This window comes from Calidris pugnax, unplaced genomic scaffold, assembly GCF_001431845.1.
Source record: "Calidris pugnax isolate Ruff unplaced genomic scaffold, ASM143184v1 scaffold27, whole genome shotgun sequence".
Lineage (NCBI taxonomy): Eukaryota > Metazoa > Chordata > Aves > Charadriiformes > Scolopacidae > Calidris > Calidris pugnax.
In genome coordinates, this window is record NW_015090893.1 from 7,004,296 (window position 1) to 7,024,153 (window position 19,858).

General features: G+C 54.4%; 1 protein-coding gene across 5 annotated transcripts in view; it reads right to left on the reverse strand.

The window, feature by feature from the left end:
• The window catches only part of ABLIM3 (actin binding LIM protein family member 3), a 55,418-nt gene extending 35,577 nt beyond the window's left edge, over positions 1 to 19,841 (reverse strand). For all 5 annotated transcript variants that reach the window (XM_014948295.1, XM_014948298.1, XM_014948297.1 and 2 more), the window contains exon 1: positions 19,511 to 19,841. In XM_014948295.1, coding sequence (XP_014803781.1) covers positions 19,511 to 19,523 — 13 coding nt within the window. In that variant the 5' untranslated portion in view covers positions 19,524 to 19,841. The remainder of the gene's footprint in view (positions 1 to 19,510) is intronic.
• Positions 19,842 to 19,858: the final 17 nt, after the last annotated feature.

Below are 19,858 nucleotides of genomic sequence, written 5' to 3' on the forward strand. Positions count from 1 at the left end.
CAGCCCCAAATCTCCAGTGGAAAGGGAAGCTGCAGAGCAAGAGCAGACATGAAAGCCTTCCCCATGTCCCCTCCTCCACTATGACCATCCCATGACAATCCCCTCTTTCAGTACACGCGGCCACTGCATCCCTCCCACCCACCCTCTGGGTACAGGGCCAAACCGGAGCTGCCACGCCCATCAGGGAGGTGGCAGGAGCTTCAAGCCACCTGATGGCCACGTGGGTCCCACCAGCCTCCTCCTCCTCCCCACCACTGCCCTTGTCCACCTTAGCATCTCTTGCCCACCCAGGGTGATGCTGGCCAGGGAGGGGACCCGGCAGGGTGGTCTCCAGGGAGGCAGCCCACTTGGCAGCCAGGCACCGGCCAGAGTCCTTCTCCTCCCCCAGATTTTATTCATGAGGCGTGACAAGTGGGTGAGCTGCAGCCAGCCAAACAGCTCACCCAGCAGCCTCAGAGAACTCAGGATGATCACGCCTCAGCTGGGGGCTGGACCCAGCCCCAGCCCACACCATTGCTATTCTCTGCTCTAACTGGGCTGGACAGGTTTGGGGGGTCCCTGCAGGAGGATGCCCTTGGGTCCTAGAGTCAAGAGGTGCCAGATGTGCGTGGGTAGAAGTGACTAAACTCGAGGTCCTGGCCAAAAGATGAAAATTGTTAGCTCGTCATTTTGCTGAGACCAAATTTCCTGCTAAATAGAGGCCGTGTTGAAGGCTGGGAGGCAGTCTGTGCTGCGTGGGAGTGCGCTGAGCCCAGGGGACTCTCCCCTCCGCCGCCAAAGCCCACCCACCGCTGCCAGCCAGGGATGCAGCAGCCTGGATGAGCTGTAGCAGAGGGATCTCCATCCCAGGCAAAAAAAAGAGAGGGAAAAAACCAAAACCACCCTAGAAAGCAGCAAAGGGGCTTTCTGAGGAAGGGAGAGGGCAAGGAGCTGTCAAATGGTCTCCGACATGGTGGCATCTCCCGCTGGGCCTTGGAGGGGGCTGTGGAGTCAGTGCCAGGGTGTCCGGGACAGGAGCTGACACAATGGAAACATTCAGGCTGGGTTCCTCGCACGCACGCGAATGCGCCGGAGACAGCCAGGACAGAAAGGAGCTTATTTCTGGCTGATGCATGGAGGGATTTTCTGTTTGCTGCTGTGTTTTGTATTTGCGGCTTCCCGTATGGAAATGCTTTTTCCCTTTAACCTCCACCCACAAGCCCAATGGATTTTGTTGCAGTTTTCAAAACATATGGTGCATACATCAAAACCATAAAAGATGCTATATTTAAAATATTACAAAGCAAGCCAGGAGCCAGCATTTTTAAACTAGGCCAGTGTCTGAGAGTGAAAAATGTGGGGATTTAGGATTTTTCTATACCAGATCAGAGAAACAGCCCCGTTAGGCGAGACAGAGCCAGGTTGGCAACCCGCCACCTTGCAGCAGACTGTTGCTTACAGAGTCTGGTACCCGCTTCTGGGAGAGCATCCACCCAGTCAGCCCGCGCCTCTGCGCCCTGCCATTTCCGAGGGACCACGGTGCCGCTGAGCCCAGCACCTCTCTGCCCCCACCCCTGCTCAGCATCCAGCAAGATACTTGGCAAGGTGGTGTGTGCACGTGATGCTCCAGACAGACAGCCCCAAACCATCATGCACTGAGCTAATTTATTCCCGGTTCCTTCTGCGATGGGTTGATTCCCCGATGGGCTGCATACCTCCTGTATTACTCCACTAATCTCTCTGTGTGTAGCATCATTTATCAGGCCAGTACAAGCACTGCAAGGAAGAGAAATTCTTGCCTTCTGCGGGCACAGGTTAGACCAGAGCTCCCTCCATCTCATTTCTCCAGGTGGGAGCTTGTTCTCCCATTCTGCAGAGTGCAGTACACTCACTTGTTTTATTTTAAACCATATTCACACTGGCATTGTAACTCCAACCTGGGAGACTGCGTCATAGCCAGGGAATGAGGGGTGTTGGATTTGCTATTTTTAACTCCTTCTACTCCAGGGAGGGAACTGAAATCAAATCTCTATCCAGAGACACTGCATAGATATTAATGCAACTAAATGGGAATTTGGACTGGAGGTGACAGCTGGCAAAGCAAGCCCTGGCGTCACAGAGGGGACAATCTCCCCATAAATAGGATGCATGGAAGGGGTATATGTTACAGAGCAATCTCAATGCCATCAGTGCGTGCTCAGAGGGACAGGAGATTCAAGACCAGCCGCCCCTCAAGCCAGTCCCATTCCAGGGGATGAATTACAGCTCAGGGCTGGCAGCAAAACACCATCAGGAGCTTCCCCGGCAGGCTCCAAATTCCTCTATCCACTCTTAAATCCTGGGAAGGTGCTTTCTAAAACAACTGGGATCTCATCAGCTGTGCCCCTGGAATGGGGGGGGCAAACACAGCTCAGGCTGCAGCACAAAGGGGACTGCCACATCCCCTCGGAGCTCTGCTAAACCATCAAACCGCCCGCAAACCATGGGGTTGGAAGCCACAAAACATACACCTGCAGTCAATTAACACAGACCATCCCACAGAAACTGTGCAAACCCCTTTTCAGAGAAGGTTCAGCAGAGCCCCAGCCCTCCTGGCCCCAGCGGGGTCCTTGCAGCCAGGCACCCTGCAGCACAGAGGGTGTTTACTGCTTTTCTTAATCTACTGTGATCCCCCCTCTAATTCTGCTAAAAGTAGCAAATGGAGTCTTTAAGTGGTCATAAAAAGATTGCACCCAACCCCCCATGGAGCTTATTTGAGACACCTGGCCATGCATATGGGTGGCAGAGAGGGGAGAGCAGAGGAGACCAGGGCTGTGAAGGCAGTGGGGGGCAGCAGCAAGGTCACCAACAGGTCTTGGGCACCACAAGCATTGCAGGATGGCACAAGGCATCAGAAAGGCACACTGACCCACAGGCTCCACAGGACAGCACTAGAAAACACTGTGTCACCAGCCCCTTGCTGCCCCATGTCCATCTCACTCACCCCATCCTTAGTGCCTTAGGGTCAAAACCCCACGGGACAGAGGGGCTACTGAAGATGACAGCCCCCTGGCACTGCAAGGGCCAACAGAAAGCCACCCCAGAGGGGATGCTTCCCTACCAGCAGCACCCCTGAGCCCAATGATAACAGGCTGGCCAAGAGTGGTGATCAAGGCCCAGCCTGACCTCCCCACTCCACCGGTGGCTGCTGCAGGCTCAGGTCCATCCCGTTGCCCCAGGAGAGGCACATCTTCCTCCAGGCTCTGCAAGGGGCTCCAAGAGCTCCTGCGCAGGCTGGCGAGACACTCCGGTCTCACCCAAAGCTGTTAGCATTTAGCTTCTGCCATGTGTCGGTTTCAGTTGGCCGGAAATGGGAGCTTTCGATATTAAAAGACAGCAGTTTTTGTTCTTCTTGCCATCTGTATGTTTGTGTATTTCCCCTACCACCATAATTAGCAGGCTGGGCTCCAGCCAGGCTCAGGAGGAGATCTTAGTAGACGTCTTCCCAGCAATTTGAACAGCATCATCATTTCTTTTATGGATCCCCTAGTGCAGTCCTCATCACTGATATCATCACAGCCCAAGCTGATGCTCCCGGCACCCCAGTGGAGGCAGCAGGGATGGGAAGGATGCACCCAAAAAGCATCAGACCCTGCAGCTGCCAGGGCCCAAACCCCACACTATGGAAGGCAGCAGGAGGTTTGCCACACTCCTGCCACATTCCCCAGCCAGGACCCATGTCACCAGCCCCTCCAGAGCTCTGCCAGCACAATCCCAGCTCTTGGCCCTCTCTAGGGTCTGCACCACCACAGCCAGCTCTATACTATGTGCAAAAACAAAGAGGATAATATAAATCCATGTGCCCCCAAAACCAAACAGAGCCCAGTCGATGCCTGGAATCTCCCTCCATCTCTGAAGGAAGCTGGCAGCACCATGTCCAGCTAGTCCAGGGCCAGCTACCTCCTTCCTGAAGCACACACCCTTGTTTCCTCCCCCTCTCACCCATCCGCTGGCACTAAGGCTTGAAAAGTCACCGCAGCTGGCTCCAGGGTGTCCAGAACTCAATGAAGCCCAACAAGACCTCAGTTTCTATCCCAGACTAGTGCTGTTGGAAGCCTCTGCATGGGTTTCAGGAACTGCATCTCCTCCCTGCCCCTCCCCGAGTACACCCACATCCTTGTGTCAGCCCAGGATGCTCCAGGTATGTGGTCTCCTATGGTCGGTCCTGCTGCAAACCCCAGCACAAGAAGGACCAGGGAAGGGCTGTGCACAGTGATATTTAAAAAAACACTTGTGCTCGAGCAGCTCTGGCAGCGGGAAGCCGAGATGTGCCGGGTTCTCCATGCAGGACCACGGGAGAGGAGTGTGGCTGTTGCTGTAACTGCTCCGCCTTGGCAAACCATATTCTGGTTTTGAGCTGTCTGATAAACAGACTTGAGCTTGCACATACACAGACATCTGCCTGAGGCAAACAGCAGGACAGAAACGTACAAGCAAATTTGGCAACTTTATGTGAATTAAATGTGCATTTAATTGAGATTTATGGGGGGGTTGCAATAGCAATTGATTATCAAAATCAGATTATTTATGGGGGTTTAGCAACTATACAGGAGATTAATGTTGTTTCCAGAATAAATCCTCAGTAAATATATGTTTCCCCAGTAATCAGCTAATAACACGTCATCCTAATTATCTCATGAAAGGGGCACAGCAGCTCTGACAAATACTGAAGAGATATATTGTTGTCTGCAAAGCAACACCAGAAAGCCACAAGTTGCACTGCCTCCAAACCACAACTCCCCCTGTGTCCTCCAACACCAGATAACAGCCACGGGATGCACTCAAGTCCCTGCTGCCAGCCTTAGTCCTCCATACGCCATGGGCAAAGACTGGATCCAGGATCCAGACGACACTTTGGGCAAAGGCACAGGGAGGTTTACACCCCAGTGCCCTGAGCCTGGCCAAGGCACAGTAAAGTCACCACAGTCACTTGCATGGTGACAGGTGATGATATCAAGGGAGAAAACAGCCTGTCTCCCAGGGTGGGAAAAGGAAGCTTATTCCCAAGAGCAAGAAGAAAGATGCACATGTCCTATAACGGGGTAAAGCTCTATATTCCTCTGCTGGCAGGGGATGGTGCCCCATTAAACCTGAAGGGACTGCCTGGGCTGCAGCAGCTCCTCTATTGTCTTTTAAGTAGTGCTTGCTCATTAAAAATATATTTATTGAAGATTAACAGTCTGGTAGCAAGAGGCAAATAAAGCAGTGCCACACAGCCAGCCTGGCCAGTGCATCCCCCAGCACAAGGTGCTGCAAAACCCCATCCTGCGCTGGGGAGGGCCACCCTGTGCCCTGACCTGCCCTCTCCCCAGACACCAGGATGTCTCAGGGATGTCCCTAGGGACCTCCATCCCTGGGAGGAGGGGGCAGCTGGTCCCTCCAAGGGGCAGGAGGGTACCTTGCCACTCCCCATGGCCAGGGCAGGCGCAGGACCGCTGCTCCAGGATGCAGAGATGCTCTGGCAGTCACCATGGCAACCCCAGTACACAGCCAGGGCGAACAAAGCTGACAGGAGAGAAACAGAGATAAAAAGGAAAGAGAGAAGCAAGAGGCAAGGGAAAGGCAAAAAGGAAGGAAAGGGAAACACCCTAAAGTCTGGAGGCTGGGGCAGGAGGGAGGGATGGGGTGGGAAAGCACCAGCATTGAGGAAAAGCAAGTAGGAGAGCTGCCTTTGGGCACTTCACCTTGGGACGACCTTCAGCAAGGTGAGCCAGGGTGTATGCTGAGTGCACCATTGAGACACTGTCTGCTGTCCCAGCAAAGGGTCCCTGGCATATCCCTGCTGCCAGTTCCCAGGCTGGCAGGCTGAGGCCACAGTGGGACACCCCCCTGTGTGGCAGGTGGGTAGAACCCTGCCAGAGACCCAGGAGGCTGCAAGGAGCCCCGAAACAACTCTCAAACCCCTAATTGAAGAAACCCTTAAGGTGATGGATAGATGGGTGTCTGGCACCAGGTTATTCAGCGCCTTCCTTCTTCCACCAGCACAGACGGACAGGCCCAGCCTTTGGCTCACAGCACATCACACTAACTCAGGGCTACCTGTGTTCCCACTCCCCACTGCACCCCAGCTCTGGAGTCTGGGCCCATTTCTCAGCCCAGCTGTTTATCCTGCTACTTCCCAAGTGGAGCCGAGCTGCCTGTGTCCCCTGAGCCCCCAGGAAGGCATTCCAGAGGCCAGACTGTCAAGACCCCCCTGTAGAGCACAGGACCCTTTGGAGCAATAGCCAGTCCCAACCCCACAACAGTGGGTCATCTCCAGGGCTGGCTGTCAAAGGAGCCCCAAGGCAGTGGGGGACAAGGTACACTGTCACATGGCTTGGGGCTCACCTGAACCCCAAATCCAAGGTCAGAATAGGAGGCAGAGATGTAACCACAAACATTGACATAATCCTTGCACTGCAGGGACACAAGCTGCACCCACTGCCAAAGCACACTCCACTCTCACCTCTCTCTCCCACTTCATTAAAACCAGGCAATTAAAAACCAGACATCAAGGTCTGGGTCAAAAAGCAGCAACTACAACCTCTCACAGCTGGAATGGAAAATAACATCCCATTTGGCTGTTTATTCTAATGAAATAACAAATCCCAAAGGGAAGCTCCCCCTCTGCTGAGCCACCCTCACCATAGCTGAGCAGTAAACACAGAAGGTGACAGCAAGTGCCAGGGTGGTGTCTCAGCCCACCAGCTGTGGGGATGGGAGCAGGTACCCAGGGAGCAGGAGGTGGTCAGCGGGGCTGGCTGTATGTGAAAGCCTGGCAGAAATGGGAGAAAAAGCTGAGAAAACTCCTGGGAAAAGCACTGGGTGAGACAGCTCAGCCATTTTAGCAAAGAGAAGATGAGACAAACCACTGAAGTAATTAGTGCAGATGCTGCAGGAGCAGCTGGAGCAGGGCAGCAGGTGATGGGCGCCCAGGAAGCTGCTGCTGTGGGAGAGGAGCGAGGCTGTCTCAGCAGGTAAAAGCACACCTCCACACTGGTGCTCACACAGCACAACACTCTCAAAGGGGGCTTAATATTCCCCCCCACCCCACCAACCATCCTGAGCCTCTGCTGGTAGGACATGGGGTGGCCCAGCAATGGGACCAAGAGGCACCAAAGTGATCTCAATGCTGAGCAAGGACAGAGCAGGCTGGGGACAGTGGGGGGACATAGCACATCTAGAACAATAAACCCCCACAAGTGTATGAGGAGCTTTGGCACAGACGTAATCCTCTCCCCTCCTCCTTCCCGCACTCCTGCTCTCCTCAGCTCCTGCATACGCCCAGATACCCGACTTCAAAAGGAGGGGGGGCTGCAGTGCGGGAAGCAGCAGACGTGCCTGTCTCCTGCTAAAAGCCTTTGGTGCCTTTCATCAGGGCTGGGGGAAAACCAGCCTCCGAGCGTCAGGCTGAAGGCAAACGGCCAAGCCCTGGCATCAGGTCCAGCCCTGTGCTCCCAACATGGGCCAGCCACAGAGATTTAACCCATCCTCCTGGACGGGGTGGGTTTAGCCCTCCCCATCCCACCTCCCTGCTATATATACGTAAATAAATCCATCTGTGTACGGTAAGCACCAGAGATCCTCTTAACCCTCCACGCTCTCTGCTCCAACGTCAGGGCTAAGCGCTGCCACCCCGTGCCGTAGGCACAGGAACTGGGGCACTCTCCAGTAACAAGCCCATTCATGCAGCTCAACTTGCCTGCGCCGAGGTCACAGCTCCCTTCCCCGCTGAGGTGTCCATCCCGAGCCGAAGCGACAGTCTGTCCCCAACAGCCTCTGGAAGCCACATCTCCCAGCTCCTCATTAGCGACAATTAACAGGCAATCAACAGGCCCAGCAGAGCTGGCACTTTCCAGGGAACAAGTCCCCTTTCAACGGGGGAAAATGAGCATGTGCTTTGTGGAGCACGCTTCTGGCTTAAACGAGCCAAAACCTGCCTGCCAAGGAGCAGAATTATTTCCCAAACCAGACCCTTTATGCCACCTGACCAGCCAAGCGGGGAGCGAGGGCTGGGGCAGCCGCAGATGACCTCTCCTGGCAAGCCCCTGCCCTGCCACATGCCTGCAGGATGCTCTAGCACAGCCCAAAGGCAAGGTGGGAGCAGGGTCTGGGGGTACCCCCACCTTGGGGAGGGCAACAGGCACTCACCAGCACGGACTCTGCTGCTGGCTAGGAACCACCCACTGCTCCTCCAGAAGTTATCCCAGACCAGGTGAGAAGCTCCACGGAGTCAGCAGAAGGCAGGTAGGGTGGGGAGCATCTCTTCACCCTCCCCAGGGTAGGGGCTGCCCCAGGCTTTGGTGGAAGGAGGGAAGGGTAGAGATATCAGCCCCCAGAGAGCATGGCTGGGCTTGGACTTCAGCTCCTGTGCTACAGCATTAAAAACAGCTGTGGGCTGAGAATTACAGTGAGATCAGCACACAGAGGAGTGACAACCCTTCGCAAGATGCCACTGCAAGGAGTGGGCAAGTACACACGCTCCAACTTCATTATTTCCCAGCCCAGATCCAAGCAGGGCTACCCCACCACAGCCTCTGCTTCCCTGGGTATTTGTCTGCCTAATGAGGAAGGGGAAAAAAAAAAAGGAAAAAATAGACAAGAACACAAGCAAGAGGGAGATGGCCTGGATGTGACAGGCTGGCAAGTTTGACAGAGGAGTCTTGTTAGCAGTGTTTTTTCCCTGCAGTTTGAGCGGGGGCAAAGCCAAGGAATGCTTCCCAGCAGCCTGCACCAAAGGAGCCCAGCTGCACAGAGCTTTAATTGCCAGTGGCAGAGCAGGGGCGGGCAGTGGGGGCTGAGGGGTCTGGGAGGACAGACGGGAGAGCAGTGCTGATGGATCCTGCCACAGCACAAGCTCCATCCTCATCCCCCAGGACGGGAAACCCCCATTCTCCCTCCAGCCTCCCTTCCCCCAGCACCAGGGGTGCATCTGACTGTGCTGTGCCTGCTGGGGGCTGAACTTGGGGTGTTGCACTCCAAGGCTGAGATGTCCCAAGGAGAACACAGCGTGCTTTGTGGCACTGGGCATCTGGGACCGCAGGTCTGGGCTAGCTTGGGTGTGAGCCCACAGCCCAGCTGGGGCCCAGGGATGTGGGGATCAGCAACCACCACAGCAGACCTCCGCCGGCTCTCCAGGCAAAGGAGAGGAAGGATCTGGCAGATCTCTAAGCTGACTAAGAGCTCTGAATGCCCAGTGGCTCTGCTGTACCAAGCGCAAGCCAAAGCAATTAGCATTTCTTGGAGACACTCCGTGTAATCTTCCCTGAGTGATGGGGAGAGCTGCCACAAGCACAGGGACAGGCCTGGAGCCGCTTCCCAGGGCTGTGGAGACGCTGTGCTGGCAGTGACACAAGGCAGAGCAGGGCTGTCCCACTGAAGGGACCTCCTGCCAGCAGCTCTGGGACTGCTGCTCCAGCCAGGCATGGGGGCACTGCACCCTCACCCAGCCACCACAGTTCCACCAAAGCCCCAGACCCAGGAGATCTTGCCTCTCGGTGCTGCAAGCCGTCAGGCAGCAGAAAGCCAGAAGACAGAGCAGAGAGGCAGCTCTCAGCATCTTTCTTGGAGCACAGCCCAGGTGGGAAAGGCCACCCTGGGGAAAGCCAGGGCCAGGACCAACCTCATCCATCAGCTCCCAGGCAAGGCCATCAGCCAGAGCCTCCAGGCAGGGAGCGGAGCACAGATGAGCCTGGAGCTGTTTGGGGAATCACGCAGAAGCAGCAGCAGCCAGCCCAGGCCAAGTCATCCAGGAGTCGTGAATTATTTTTAACAGCTACTTGTAGAACACAGCGAGTGTCTGCAGGAGACAGCCCGAGCTGATGCTCACCCCATCCCTCTCCCCGGCACGTGCAAGGAGCATATCTCACAGTCAGGCTTTTTATAGGGTTTCCCATTCCTGCTGGGCATGCAGCTCGGTATGACCACACCACCCCCTCCCTCCCTCAGTAATCACTCACATGCCGTTCACTAAAGTCTTTCCATTCCCTCTCTAGCTGTTTCCTCTTCTCTCCTTATTAGGGATCCACCTACCTATCCATCTTCTCATTCTCTCCCCCTCTGTGGCTATTTTTAAAATGCCATAAAAGCTTTCAACTGGTAGCATCCTCAGAGATGCGAGGGATTTTACATGCAACCCATCACGAGCCGTCATCACCACATCATTCACCATGCGGGCAGTGACTTTTCTTTTTTCAAAAGCAGGGGAAGGGAGAACATCCACGCTCGGTCCCCTGGGCTCTCCCTGGCCAGCTCACTCAGGGCAGTCCTGCCAGGCACCTCCTGTCCTAGAGGGCAAGGATCAGGTCCAACACACATCTCTCTCAAGGTGCTTGCTGGACCAGATGGTGGGGCACCAGTGCAAGTCCTCTCAACAGCATCTGTGGGTGTATGAAGGGATGGTTTTGCTCACTGAATAAAAGGCTCTGAGCTGGGGATCATCCAGCTTCGTGCCTTAGCATCTGCCACCAGATGAAGGAGGGCTTCCTTGCTGGGAAGACGGCTGTGTTTTTCTCCTTGTACACCCATGCGCATGCAAGCTGCTGTACTGCCTGGTTCCCCTGCTGGTCAAGAGGTGATCCAAGAGTCAAAAGGTGGGGGATATCTCTGTGCTGCCAGCAAACTCCCCCCTGAAGACCTGAACCTGGCCTGCCCCAAGAACTGAACCTCTCTGGCAACAGTCTGGATAAGTAAGGAGGACCAAGGTTTCCTAATCAGCTCCAGCCCAGCCTGGATGGAGGGAGCAAAGGAGCATTTGGGGACCACGCAATCACTCCACCAGCACCATGAAAGCCACTTTTCTCTCCCCAGTCTACTTATTCCCCACAGAAGAGCTGCCTTCCCCTTCCCTGCCAAAGGTCTGGCCAGAGACCTGAGGCATGTACCAAAGATACCCCCTCACCCTGGCCCATCCATGCCACCTGTGCCCTGGCAGAGCTTGGCAGGAGCTGAAGGCAGGTTGCTCAATCTTGACTGCAGGGGGAAGGCTCCCCACTGCCAGCTGTCTGGCTGCTGCTGCCAGCGAGGTGTGGGCACGCCAACCCAGCCTCAGCAGCTGCCAAAAGGGATTAGTCTGTGCATAACCTGAGAGGTGTCCGGCTGCGTGCTAATGTGATGACACGCTCTGTGTCACCAGCATAGAGCCCCTTCCATCAGCTCCAGTGACCAAGTGTTGGGTGTGGCTGCAGCAGGTCCCCAGGAGCCCCAACTCGGTCACATCACTCTCAGAGGATGCTTGGGTGACGCAGCTATTTATAGCACAGTTAGCAGGAGCTCATCTTACCTTGCTCCACCTTCTTCATCCTCTGAGGACCAGGAGGTGATGCAGAAGGTGCCGAGGAGGAGGGGGGAGCGGTGCGATGGGGAGGGAAAACCCCCAGCCCCTGGCACAGCACAGGGAGGGAGGCATTTACAGGGACCAGCGCTGTGATCTGAGCTCAGATGTGAGGCTGTGCCAGCGCAGAGGAGAGCCGGGGGAAGCCTGTACTCTATCACACTCTGAGGACTGCTGCGATACCAGCAGAGAGAGGGAAAATCTGGAGCAGAGCTGCCTGCTCGGACGGCAGGAGAAGCACAGCACACTGCCTGCCCAGACCTGGCTCTCACAGCCCCAGGCAGGCACCTGCCCCTCTGGGCTGCATTTGAGCCGGGTGTTGAGAGCAAATGGGGTCTGCACCAGCTGCAGAGGTGCTCTGGGACCTCTGCTTGCCCCAGCCCCCATTTCTTTGGGCCAGGGAAAGAGAGTCTTTCCATGCCTTTGCTGCACTCAGCCCCTCACCATTGATTCCCAGGTCAAGCACAAACCATGGGGACCTGCCACAGATCCCTCCTGGCCAGCCAGAGACCTTCTTGCTCATGTACTCACACACAGGCATCCCAGTTGATGCAGACCCTGCAGCCACACCGGCCAGCTCAGAAAGCCACTCACTGCCCCAGCCGGCCACCACTGTGGCCAAGCCAGCCAGGGGCTTTTTTACCCAGTTATTTACTCCATGATTCAGTGCAGCAGAGACAGGCAGGGCAACAGCAGCTGACAGACAAGACCCAATCCAGCCCTGCCTTGTGGCCAAGGCAAGAATCCCCTTCATCTGGAGAGGGGCAGATGCCAAGCTCTGGGGCTTGGATGGGTTGCAGCTCCTGACATGCAACAAAAATGGGTTTCAGACACAGGTTCCTTCCCTTCTCCTCTTCTAAAGCTTTTAGCATGGAGAAGTCCTTGTCTAGGACGTGAAACACAGCTGCCCTGCACCAGCCACCCTGCCAGGACCCTCCCTGCTTCCACTGAGAGTCCGGGCTGGGGAGCAGCTGTGACTGGGAGATCCCCTCCACGGCGCCCGACATGTCCCAGCAAGTGCTGCGGAGCCAGGAAACAGCCCGCCCGGTCCCCAGTTGCTTTAAAAATAGCTCCCTTTGCAAGCAAGTACCCTTGGGCTGGGCAGTCCTCCCCGGGACGCCTCTGGGCAAAGGGGTCCCCAAGGGCTGGAAGGGGGACGGATGCTAGGAGAAAAGCAGCAAGGTCTTCAGGGTCAGCTAGTACAAAACACAGATGCTGGGGAGAACAAGCAGGGCCTCGCAACGTGCTTTCACAAATGAGATGCTACAGGCATGTTCTTGAGGGGTGCTGTACTGCAGAACCTGCCACATGCACTTTGGGAGCTCACACTTCGAGTCCTGGTCTAGGATGTGCTTCTCTTGTCCAGCCGCAGACCGCACATGTCCGCAAAACAGTCATCTGATTCATCACTGTAAGAACAGGGCAACCCTGAAACCTAAACTCGGATTGCAACAGACTCAGGTTGAGCTGAGGAAGGGCTCTGGGGCTGGCATTGCACCAACAAAGCCTTTCTTGCCCCACAGCAACGTGGGGCTCTCCAAAGTGTGCCACCTCTTGCCAGGAAAGAGCACAGAAACCAACAGGATGGCTTCAAACCCTCAAGCACATGCTCCCCTCTTACTCTGCTCCTTAGAGAAACTTTCCTTCCCAAGGGTTTCCCAGTTATCCAGGTCTCAGAGACAAAATGATTAAAAATGGGAGTAAAAAGTTCACAAACAGAAAAAACAAGTGGTGCTTGGGGCTCAGGGGAGGACTTTGCCAGGGTAAAAAGGGTAAGAAGAAAGGAAGGTCAGACAGGTTGCATAAGGAAACCATAGTACCAGCTCCTTCTTTCAGCTCTCTGCCCCAGGCAGCAGAGAAGGCACAGCAATTCCCAGCCCAGGGCTTACAGCTGATACTGATAAAGCATTCAGCAAACCATACCCAAACTGAAAAATGCATGTATAAACTATGTCTACCAAAAACCTGAGCCGCCACCAAATATGGGAACTGTGTGCCCCAGTTTGCTGCCACGCTAGATCAGGCTGGCACTGCTCATCTTCAGACAGCCCTTTTCTAGAAAGCAAGGCATGTCCATCAGGGCTGTGCATCAGTGCTCCCAAGCTCTTCTACCTCCCCAGTGACTTACTGAGCCTATGGACTCAGAGGGCAGAAAGGCTGGGCACAGGAGAACTTGGGACAGCCTAGGTGTCCTCCAAGCAAAAACCACTTTCTCTGCTGCAGGTTGCCAGTCATCCTGCCATGCTTGTCCGTAGCTGCTCACAAAAGTAAACTTCCTGGGCATGAAACATCTGGACTTGGGCTCTGCCTTCCCTACAGCTACTGTGGTTCCCTTTCATCCTGAAAACCCCACTTCATTCCCATCACTCTCCACCTGAGTCCTTGCCATCATCTGTCTACCCCCAGGATGCTCTCTGGAGGTGTTGTAGTGCTCACAACTGAGAAGCACTGATGTATTTAGTCTAAAAATATCTAAGTAGATGTTCCAACAACCACTTCATTATGGCACCATCATGACAGGACTGCAGGGTCTGTCAGGAACTTGGTGGGTTTGCCTTCACAGTTTTGCGGAGAGCAAAGGCAACACCACGTTGGCTCCTTGCTGGTAACAGGACATTGTCATTAGTCCAGCCTGGCATCACAAATACAGTTATCTGGTTACACCGATCGTCACCTTGTCATTAGAAAACTTGCTATTTATTTTATAAGGGCACGGCAGGCTCTTGAAATAATTCAATTGCCTCAATTGACTTTATAGCATGCACTTTATTGGCCTGCAGGGCCACTTTCCATGGCTTCTGCTCTTCAAAGGGCAAGCTGCCAAGAAGGTTTGCAGGAGAGCCTGAACGAAGCTTGGGGAGAGGACAGAGTCCATCCACCAGCCTGAGGACAGAGAGAAGCTGCCTGGGCTCTGTATTTCCTGGCACCAAAGTGAATGCAGTGGATGTTTGTCCCTTTGCTAGGCTGCCCAGGAGAACAGAGGGGACAATTTGCATCAGGTTCTTTATGGCAAAGCCAGGCTTAGGTGTAATTGAGAGAACCAAGGTGTGGGCAGAGAACCTGGAGGTTCTCCAGGTGCTTTGGTGCCTCAGTTCTGCAAATACAGTGCTAAAGCCCCCCTTGGAGAACACGGACACTTGCTAATGTTCTTGATTGGTTTTGGAGATAACATACTAGGAAGGTAGCTTCTCATCTCTTGCAAGACTGTCCTACATCTATGTCACTCCTTTCTTCTCTGTCCCACCTGCACCCATGCCTTGAACTCTGAGGCTACTTCAGCCTTCCTGAAAGCTCTCCCCCTTCTACAAGCCTCCTCCATGATAACCTGACCAAGAAGAAAGAGCTCTGCTTGGAGACCTGCCTCTTTCCCCACTGCACATGAAGAGTCTGACCAGGAGCTCAAGGGAGATCAGGGATGAGGAGCTCAAGAGCTTATCCAGCACCAGAGCCCATCTAACCAAGCTCCCAAGGACTAGGCAGCAACACCAGTAATTGGGGCAGCAACACCTCACTCTGCTGGGTCATCCCTTGCTGTGGCCATGCTTTTTGTCCCCTATTCACTGCACACCTGTGGCCACCTCCAGCATTGCTACAATGAAATGGGAACTATAACCGCTATGACTGAAAAGGTTCATCTGGCCTGGTGCCACTCCTGCAAAAACTAGAGCCTCTTCACAGGGAAGACACTAAAACTGCTCATCATACTGATGGGCTGATCCCTCCAGATTCACTGCACTTCTGAACACAGCAGCAACACCATGTCCTCCTCAGCAGGTCCTACCCCACTGGGTGGGGAGACCCAGTGAATCACCCTGCCTGAGGAGCTGTACAGGGCAGAGCAGGAGCTCCCGGAGATGCGCAGCACCATGTGATCCCTCTTTAATTACACAGGGACTTAATAGAGTTTGCTGGTAAACACCTTGTAACCACATGTGCCTGGAGATTACTGAGTAATTATGCTTAGTGGATCACCATGTAACAGGGAGCATGATTTAGGAAAGACAAAAATAACCAAGCAAACATGCTGCCTTGGTCACTATCTGTTAAGCCTTCCTGCCTAAATGCTTAGCTGGTCAGTCTTCCCTCATGTCTCCCCTTTCCCAGTTTTCTGAGGCTAGTGGAGCCTCCGAGCAGGCATTTGAAAGGTGCCAGGGGTTGGGATAGTCTGGAGAAACTTTCCACCCCACATACCAAACCCTCTGTGAGAGCTCTCCATGCTTCAACAGACCATCAGCTGCTCAGAGGGAAGAGCATGGAGGATAGATGGCACTGGTTCCTCCCACTCCTTAATTTTGGCATGGGGACAGATTCTGGTTTCCATCTTCAGGATGCATGTTGGAGACAGAAGGGTGTCTGGAGGATCTCTAGTTTGTGAGCCAGTTTCGATCACCCATTGCAACTCAGATCCAGTCAAACCAGATTCCAGCCAGGAGTTTAACCTCCTCCAGGAGTTGTGAATGTCTTTGCTCACACCAAGGTGGCCCATAACAAGAGGCACCAGTCTGAAGACTTCCAGCAGACCCCCTCCTACCCCAACAGAGCTGGGCCAGGAAAGGCAATGGACAAATGCTATCTCCCATGGATTCCACAAGGGTGACCCCTACTCACAAGCCATACTCTCTGCATGGCTACCTTCAAAGCAGCAGAAGGGGTTATTCAGGCATTTCAGAGAGTGTTAAACCCCTGGGGCAACCAACAGCTTCAACCCTTTGCCTTTCAGTGAGCACAAACCCAGCCACGTTGGCCAAACATTGGCCAGATCAGCCTCCGTGCACCGGGCCAGTTTCTCAGGAGAGGTTGAGCCCTAGGGGACTTAAGGGAGTGATTTTAAGGGATATTCTCTTGGCCAAGCATTTGTACTGCACGATCCAGCTTCAATGAAAATGCAGCACAGCACTGATAGACCTGTTTGTGAATGTATGAATCTATTTGCAACCAATTAGCAGTGCTAACCGGAGTGGGAGGTATAAATAGCATAAGCTATGTAAACATCAACACTGTGCCCTCCAAACACTTGCTGTACACCTGGTGAGTCCGGGAGGAGAGGTTGCCTTCCTGGCCAGAACAACCCTTACACCCTCAGGGCCACCTGATCTGCTCTACAGCCTCAGGATATGAGTTTACACCCAAGATTAAGGGCTTTTTCCTCTTCCCCTTAAAAGCAAGATTTCCATATGGCTTTCCCTTCCCTGCATCATGGGAGAGAAGATGACATAAGGCCACCAACCCCAGGAACCATAGAAAAAGCAAACCCCTGTCCCCTCATCAAGGGCCAGCAAGACTCCTGCATGCTGTCCATGAAGCGTGTTCAGAGATACACCTGCACAACCCAGCAACCCCTGCACAGAGCTCCCCCGAGGCCACAACGATAGTTTTGCACAACAGCATGGCTTGAGGCCAGCCATGGCCCACAGCCCCAGGCTTCCTGCCTCACATCAGACAGGATAGGAGCCTTATCAAAATGTACCCATCAAAATGGAAAGGAGTGGGGGGAACACACAGATCACATGCATAGATGAGGATACAATGCCACCATTTCATTGATTTCCCAGCCTCGAAACTTTAGTCCTGCAGCCACAGGGCCAGCTGTAGGTCATCACCCCATGCACAACATGGCTTCATCATCCATCCTCCTCCACTTAAGTCTCCATTGCTCCTCACATATGTTGAGATACAGCCCCATGCACCAGGAGAGAAACCAGAGTTGGGAGGCTGCAGTACAGCTGAGCCTGCCAACTGGACCCTTTTGCATCCAAGCCCTCAGTCACTACAAGGGCTGGGGGAAAAACCAACCAAGAAATAAAATCAATGCAGAGAGCAGCAGAGCTGGCCATGCCTGGGAGGGAGAGCTAGCCATACCTCTGACCAACATGTGGCACCAAGCTCCCCTGAGCCACTGGCCACTAGCCAAGGGCTGCAAAAGCTATTGGAGGTCACTGCCAGGTAGCATCAGTGGGGTGAAATAGAGATGGTACACAAGGCACTGACACAAAGCTCCTGGGCTCCCTTTTTCTGCCTCCCAGGCACACAGACCTGAGAGATTCACATTGCATAGGGATGGGCAGAGGTAGCAGCAAGAGGGGAGATGCAGCTTTTGGCAAGTCACAGCAGTCACGGAACATGCTAATGGAGGAGGTGGCCCTGCACCCTGTGCCTTGCTCACAGAGCCAGCTAGGAGGGGGATCATGCTATCACTGAGATGAGACACAAGCCAGCATTTGGGTATGACAAGCCCTGCTTTGAGCTCCTCGGTTACCAGAAAAAAGGCTAGAAGCCTAAGAGGGCAGAGCCCACTGCCTTGCAGGGTTTGCACTGCCCTTGTACCAGGTCTGGTCCCAAAGGGACCATAAGTAATCAATCCACAGCACAGGAAGCTATTAGCAGCTGTTAAAGTTCCCAAACCTTTACTAAAGCATGTGACTACTTAAAAATGAGGTAACAGCAATATTAAGACAAAGATTGCAAAGCCAACCAAGGAGCTGGGCAAGAGCCACGGTGGCAGCCTGCTCCTGGCAAATCCAGAAGCTGAGACACAGCTGAGTGATGTGCCCAAGGTCACAGAGCAAGGCAGTGGCAGGAGGAGGAGCACCTCCCAGGAGGCTCCCAGCCCTGCTCTTGCTGCCTGCCCGGTGGCCTGCTCCCGTGAGTCATGGCAGAGCAACAGGCAGGCAGCACATTTGGGCTGCTGGCACCTCTCGGTGAGGGGGAGGATGCAACGAAGGAGTTTTGTAGCACAATCAGATAGTTATAACACACCAGCGCCATAAACAGCCCTTATCACTATCATCAGCCAAGCCGGCTATTAAGAGCTGGAAAGGAATCCCGAAAAGGAACCAACACGCCTTTGTCAAAATTGGCTGGGAGGGAGCTTAGCAGCCCCACCTGCCCACTGTGGTCACTGACCCCCACGAACACCATGTGCCACCCCAGCCCTCTGCACCAGACCCGAGCTCATCACCCAGGGAGGCAGAGGGAGGCCCCTTTGTCAGCAGCACCCAGCAGCTGGGAAGGAATCAGCCCCTATTGTTTCCTACCTGGGCACCACCAGCCCCGCTCCCCCAGGCAGGGGGCTTAGCTCCTGCCCCAGGTGTGGCTCGTGCAGAGGGCACCTGGAAAGTTTTCTCACCTCTGACGCAGCCCAACGGAGCTGGAATCACCTGTTCTGTTGCCTTGCCGCGTGCCAAGGCATTTTTCACGGTGTTTTGCTTGGGAACCACCCCAAGCCCTCGGATTGAGAAACCTCGAGACGTCAATGCAATAGAGAAGTCACTGCTCTGCCACTTTCTGCCCAGGGGAGTCCTCCTCGCCTCACATGGCTTCCAGGACCCACCGCAGATGGGGCACCTTCCTGAGGCAGGTTATCCCAGGAGGACCCTCAGGTGGCCATCAGCCCCCTTTGGCAGGGGGCTCACTGCTTTTAAGGGAGTGATGGAAGGTGTGCCAGTGAGGTGGGTACGGCTGTCACACATCATACCGGTGAGGAAAGAGACATTGATTGTGACTTGATCAACCTGATCAATGTTTCCAGACTTTCCAACAAGGACACAAAACCAGAAGTAACCAGAGTGCTACCAGGTGCCAGTTCTCATCTAATGCAGCACATTCCCAAGCTCTGCTGCTTCTTTAGAAATTCATGCATAGTGCCTGAGTGCTCTGTCCCTCTCTCTCACACACACAATAGAAACACCCACATCTCCAGCTGCAGAAGGTACATGTTTTTCTGTACTGCACCTGTGCTTTGCCCAGGTCCCTAGTTTCTAGGTCTCTCCTTACCCTGCTGCTCCTCTGCTCCATCAGCTGTTCCCCCTATGTCCATTTATATGTAGGCAGCAGCATCAGCAAGTGAGCCTGCTGCCCATCAGAGCACTCCTGGCTTCCTCTCACCATGTTGCATATCGACATTTTAGTCCATGATCTGTCCTCCAAACCCAGGAAACACAAGCCAAGAAGTACTCAGTGGAGATAAGCACCATGGCTTAGCCCACAGGAAAGAAGGGCCAGCAAAGCCAGACCCTGTCAGAAAGCAGAAGGCAGGCAGGAAAATAATAATGAATAAAAAAAAAATCCATCCCATTAGGCTTGTCAACCCTGTTGTGACATTTTCTTTCCAGTTCCTCCCGTCTAAATCAGTGCAGTATCAGCCCCAATCCCATGGCAAAGGCAAGGAAAAGCCATACTTACTGCTAGTGCTCATCTTGCTGGTCCTCCTCTGTCCTTCTCATCCAACAAAGGGGGCAAAGATGCTCTTTAAATCCTCTTTTTCTTCCGCCCCCCCCGGCAGCGGGAGGAGGTCGCCTCCCTCCTTCCTAGGAGCAGTATTTGGGGGGGGTTCCGCGGGCTAACGCATCCCCGGGCGGCTCCGCGACCCGGCGCGGCGATCCCCCGGGCTGCCGGATGGCAAGGTCAAGGCTGCCGGCGGCCGGGGAGGGGGCGAGGCGACAATGATGGAGGGGCGGGGGGGACACACACACCGCCACCCGGGGGAGGGTCCCAGCAGGACGGCGGCCACCGGGCCGAGGCGCTGCCATG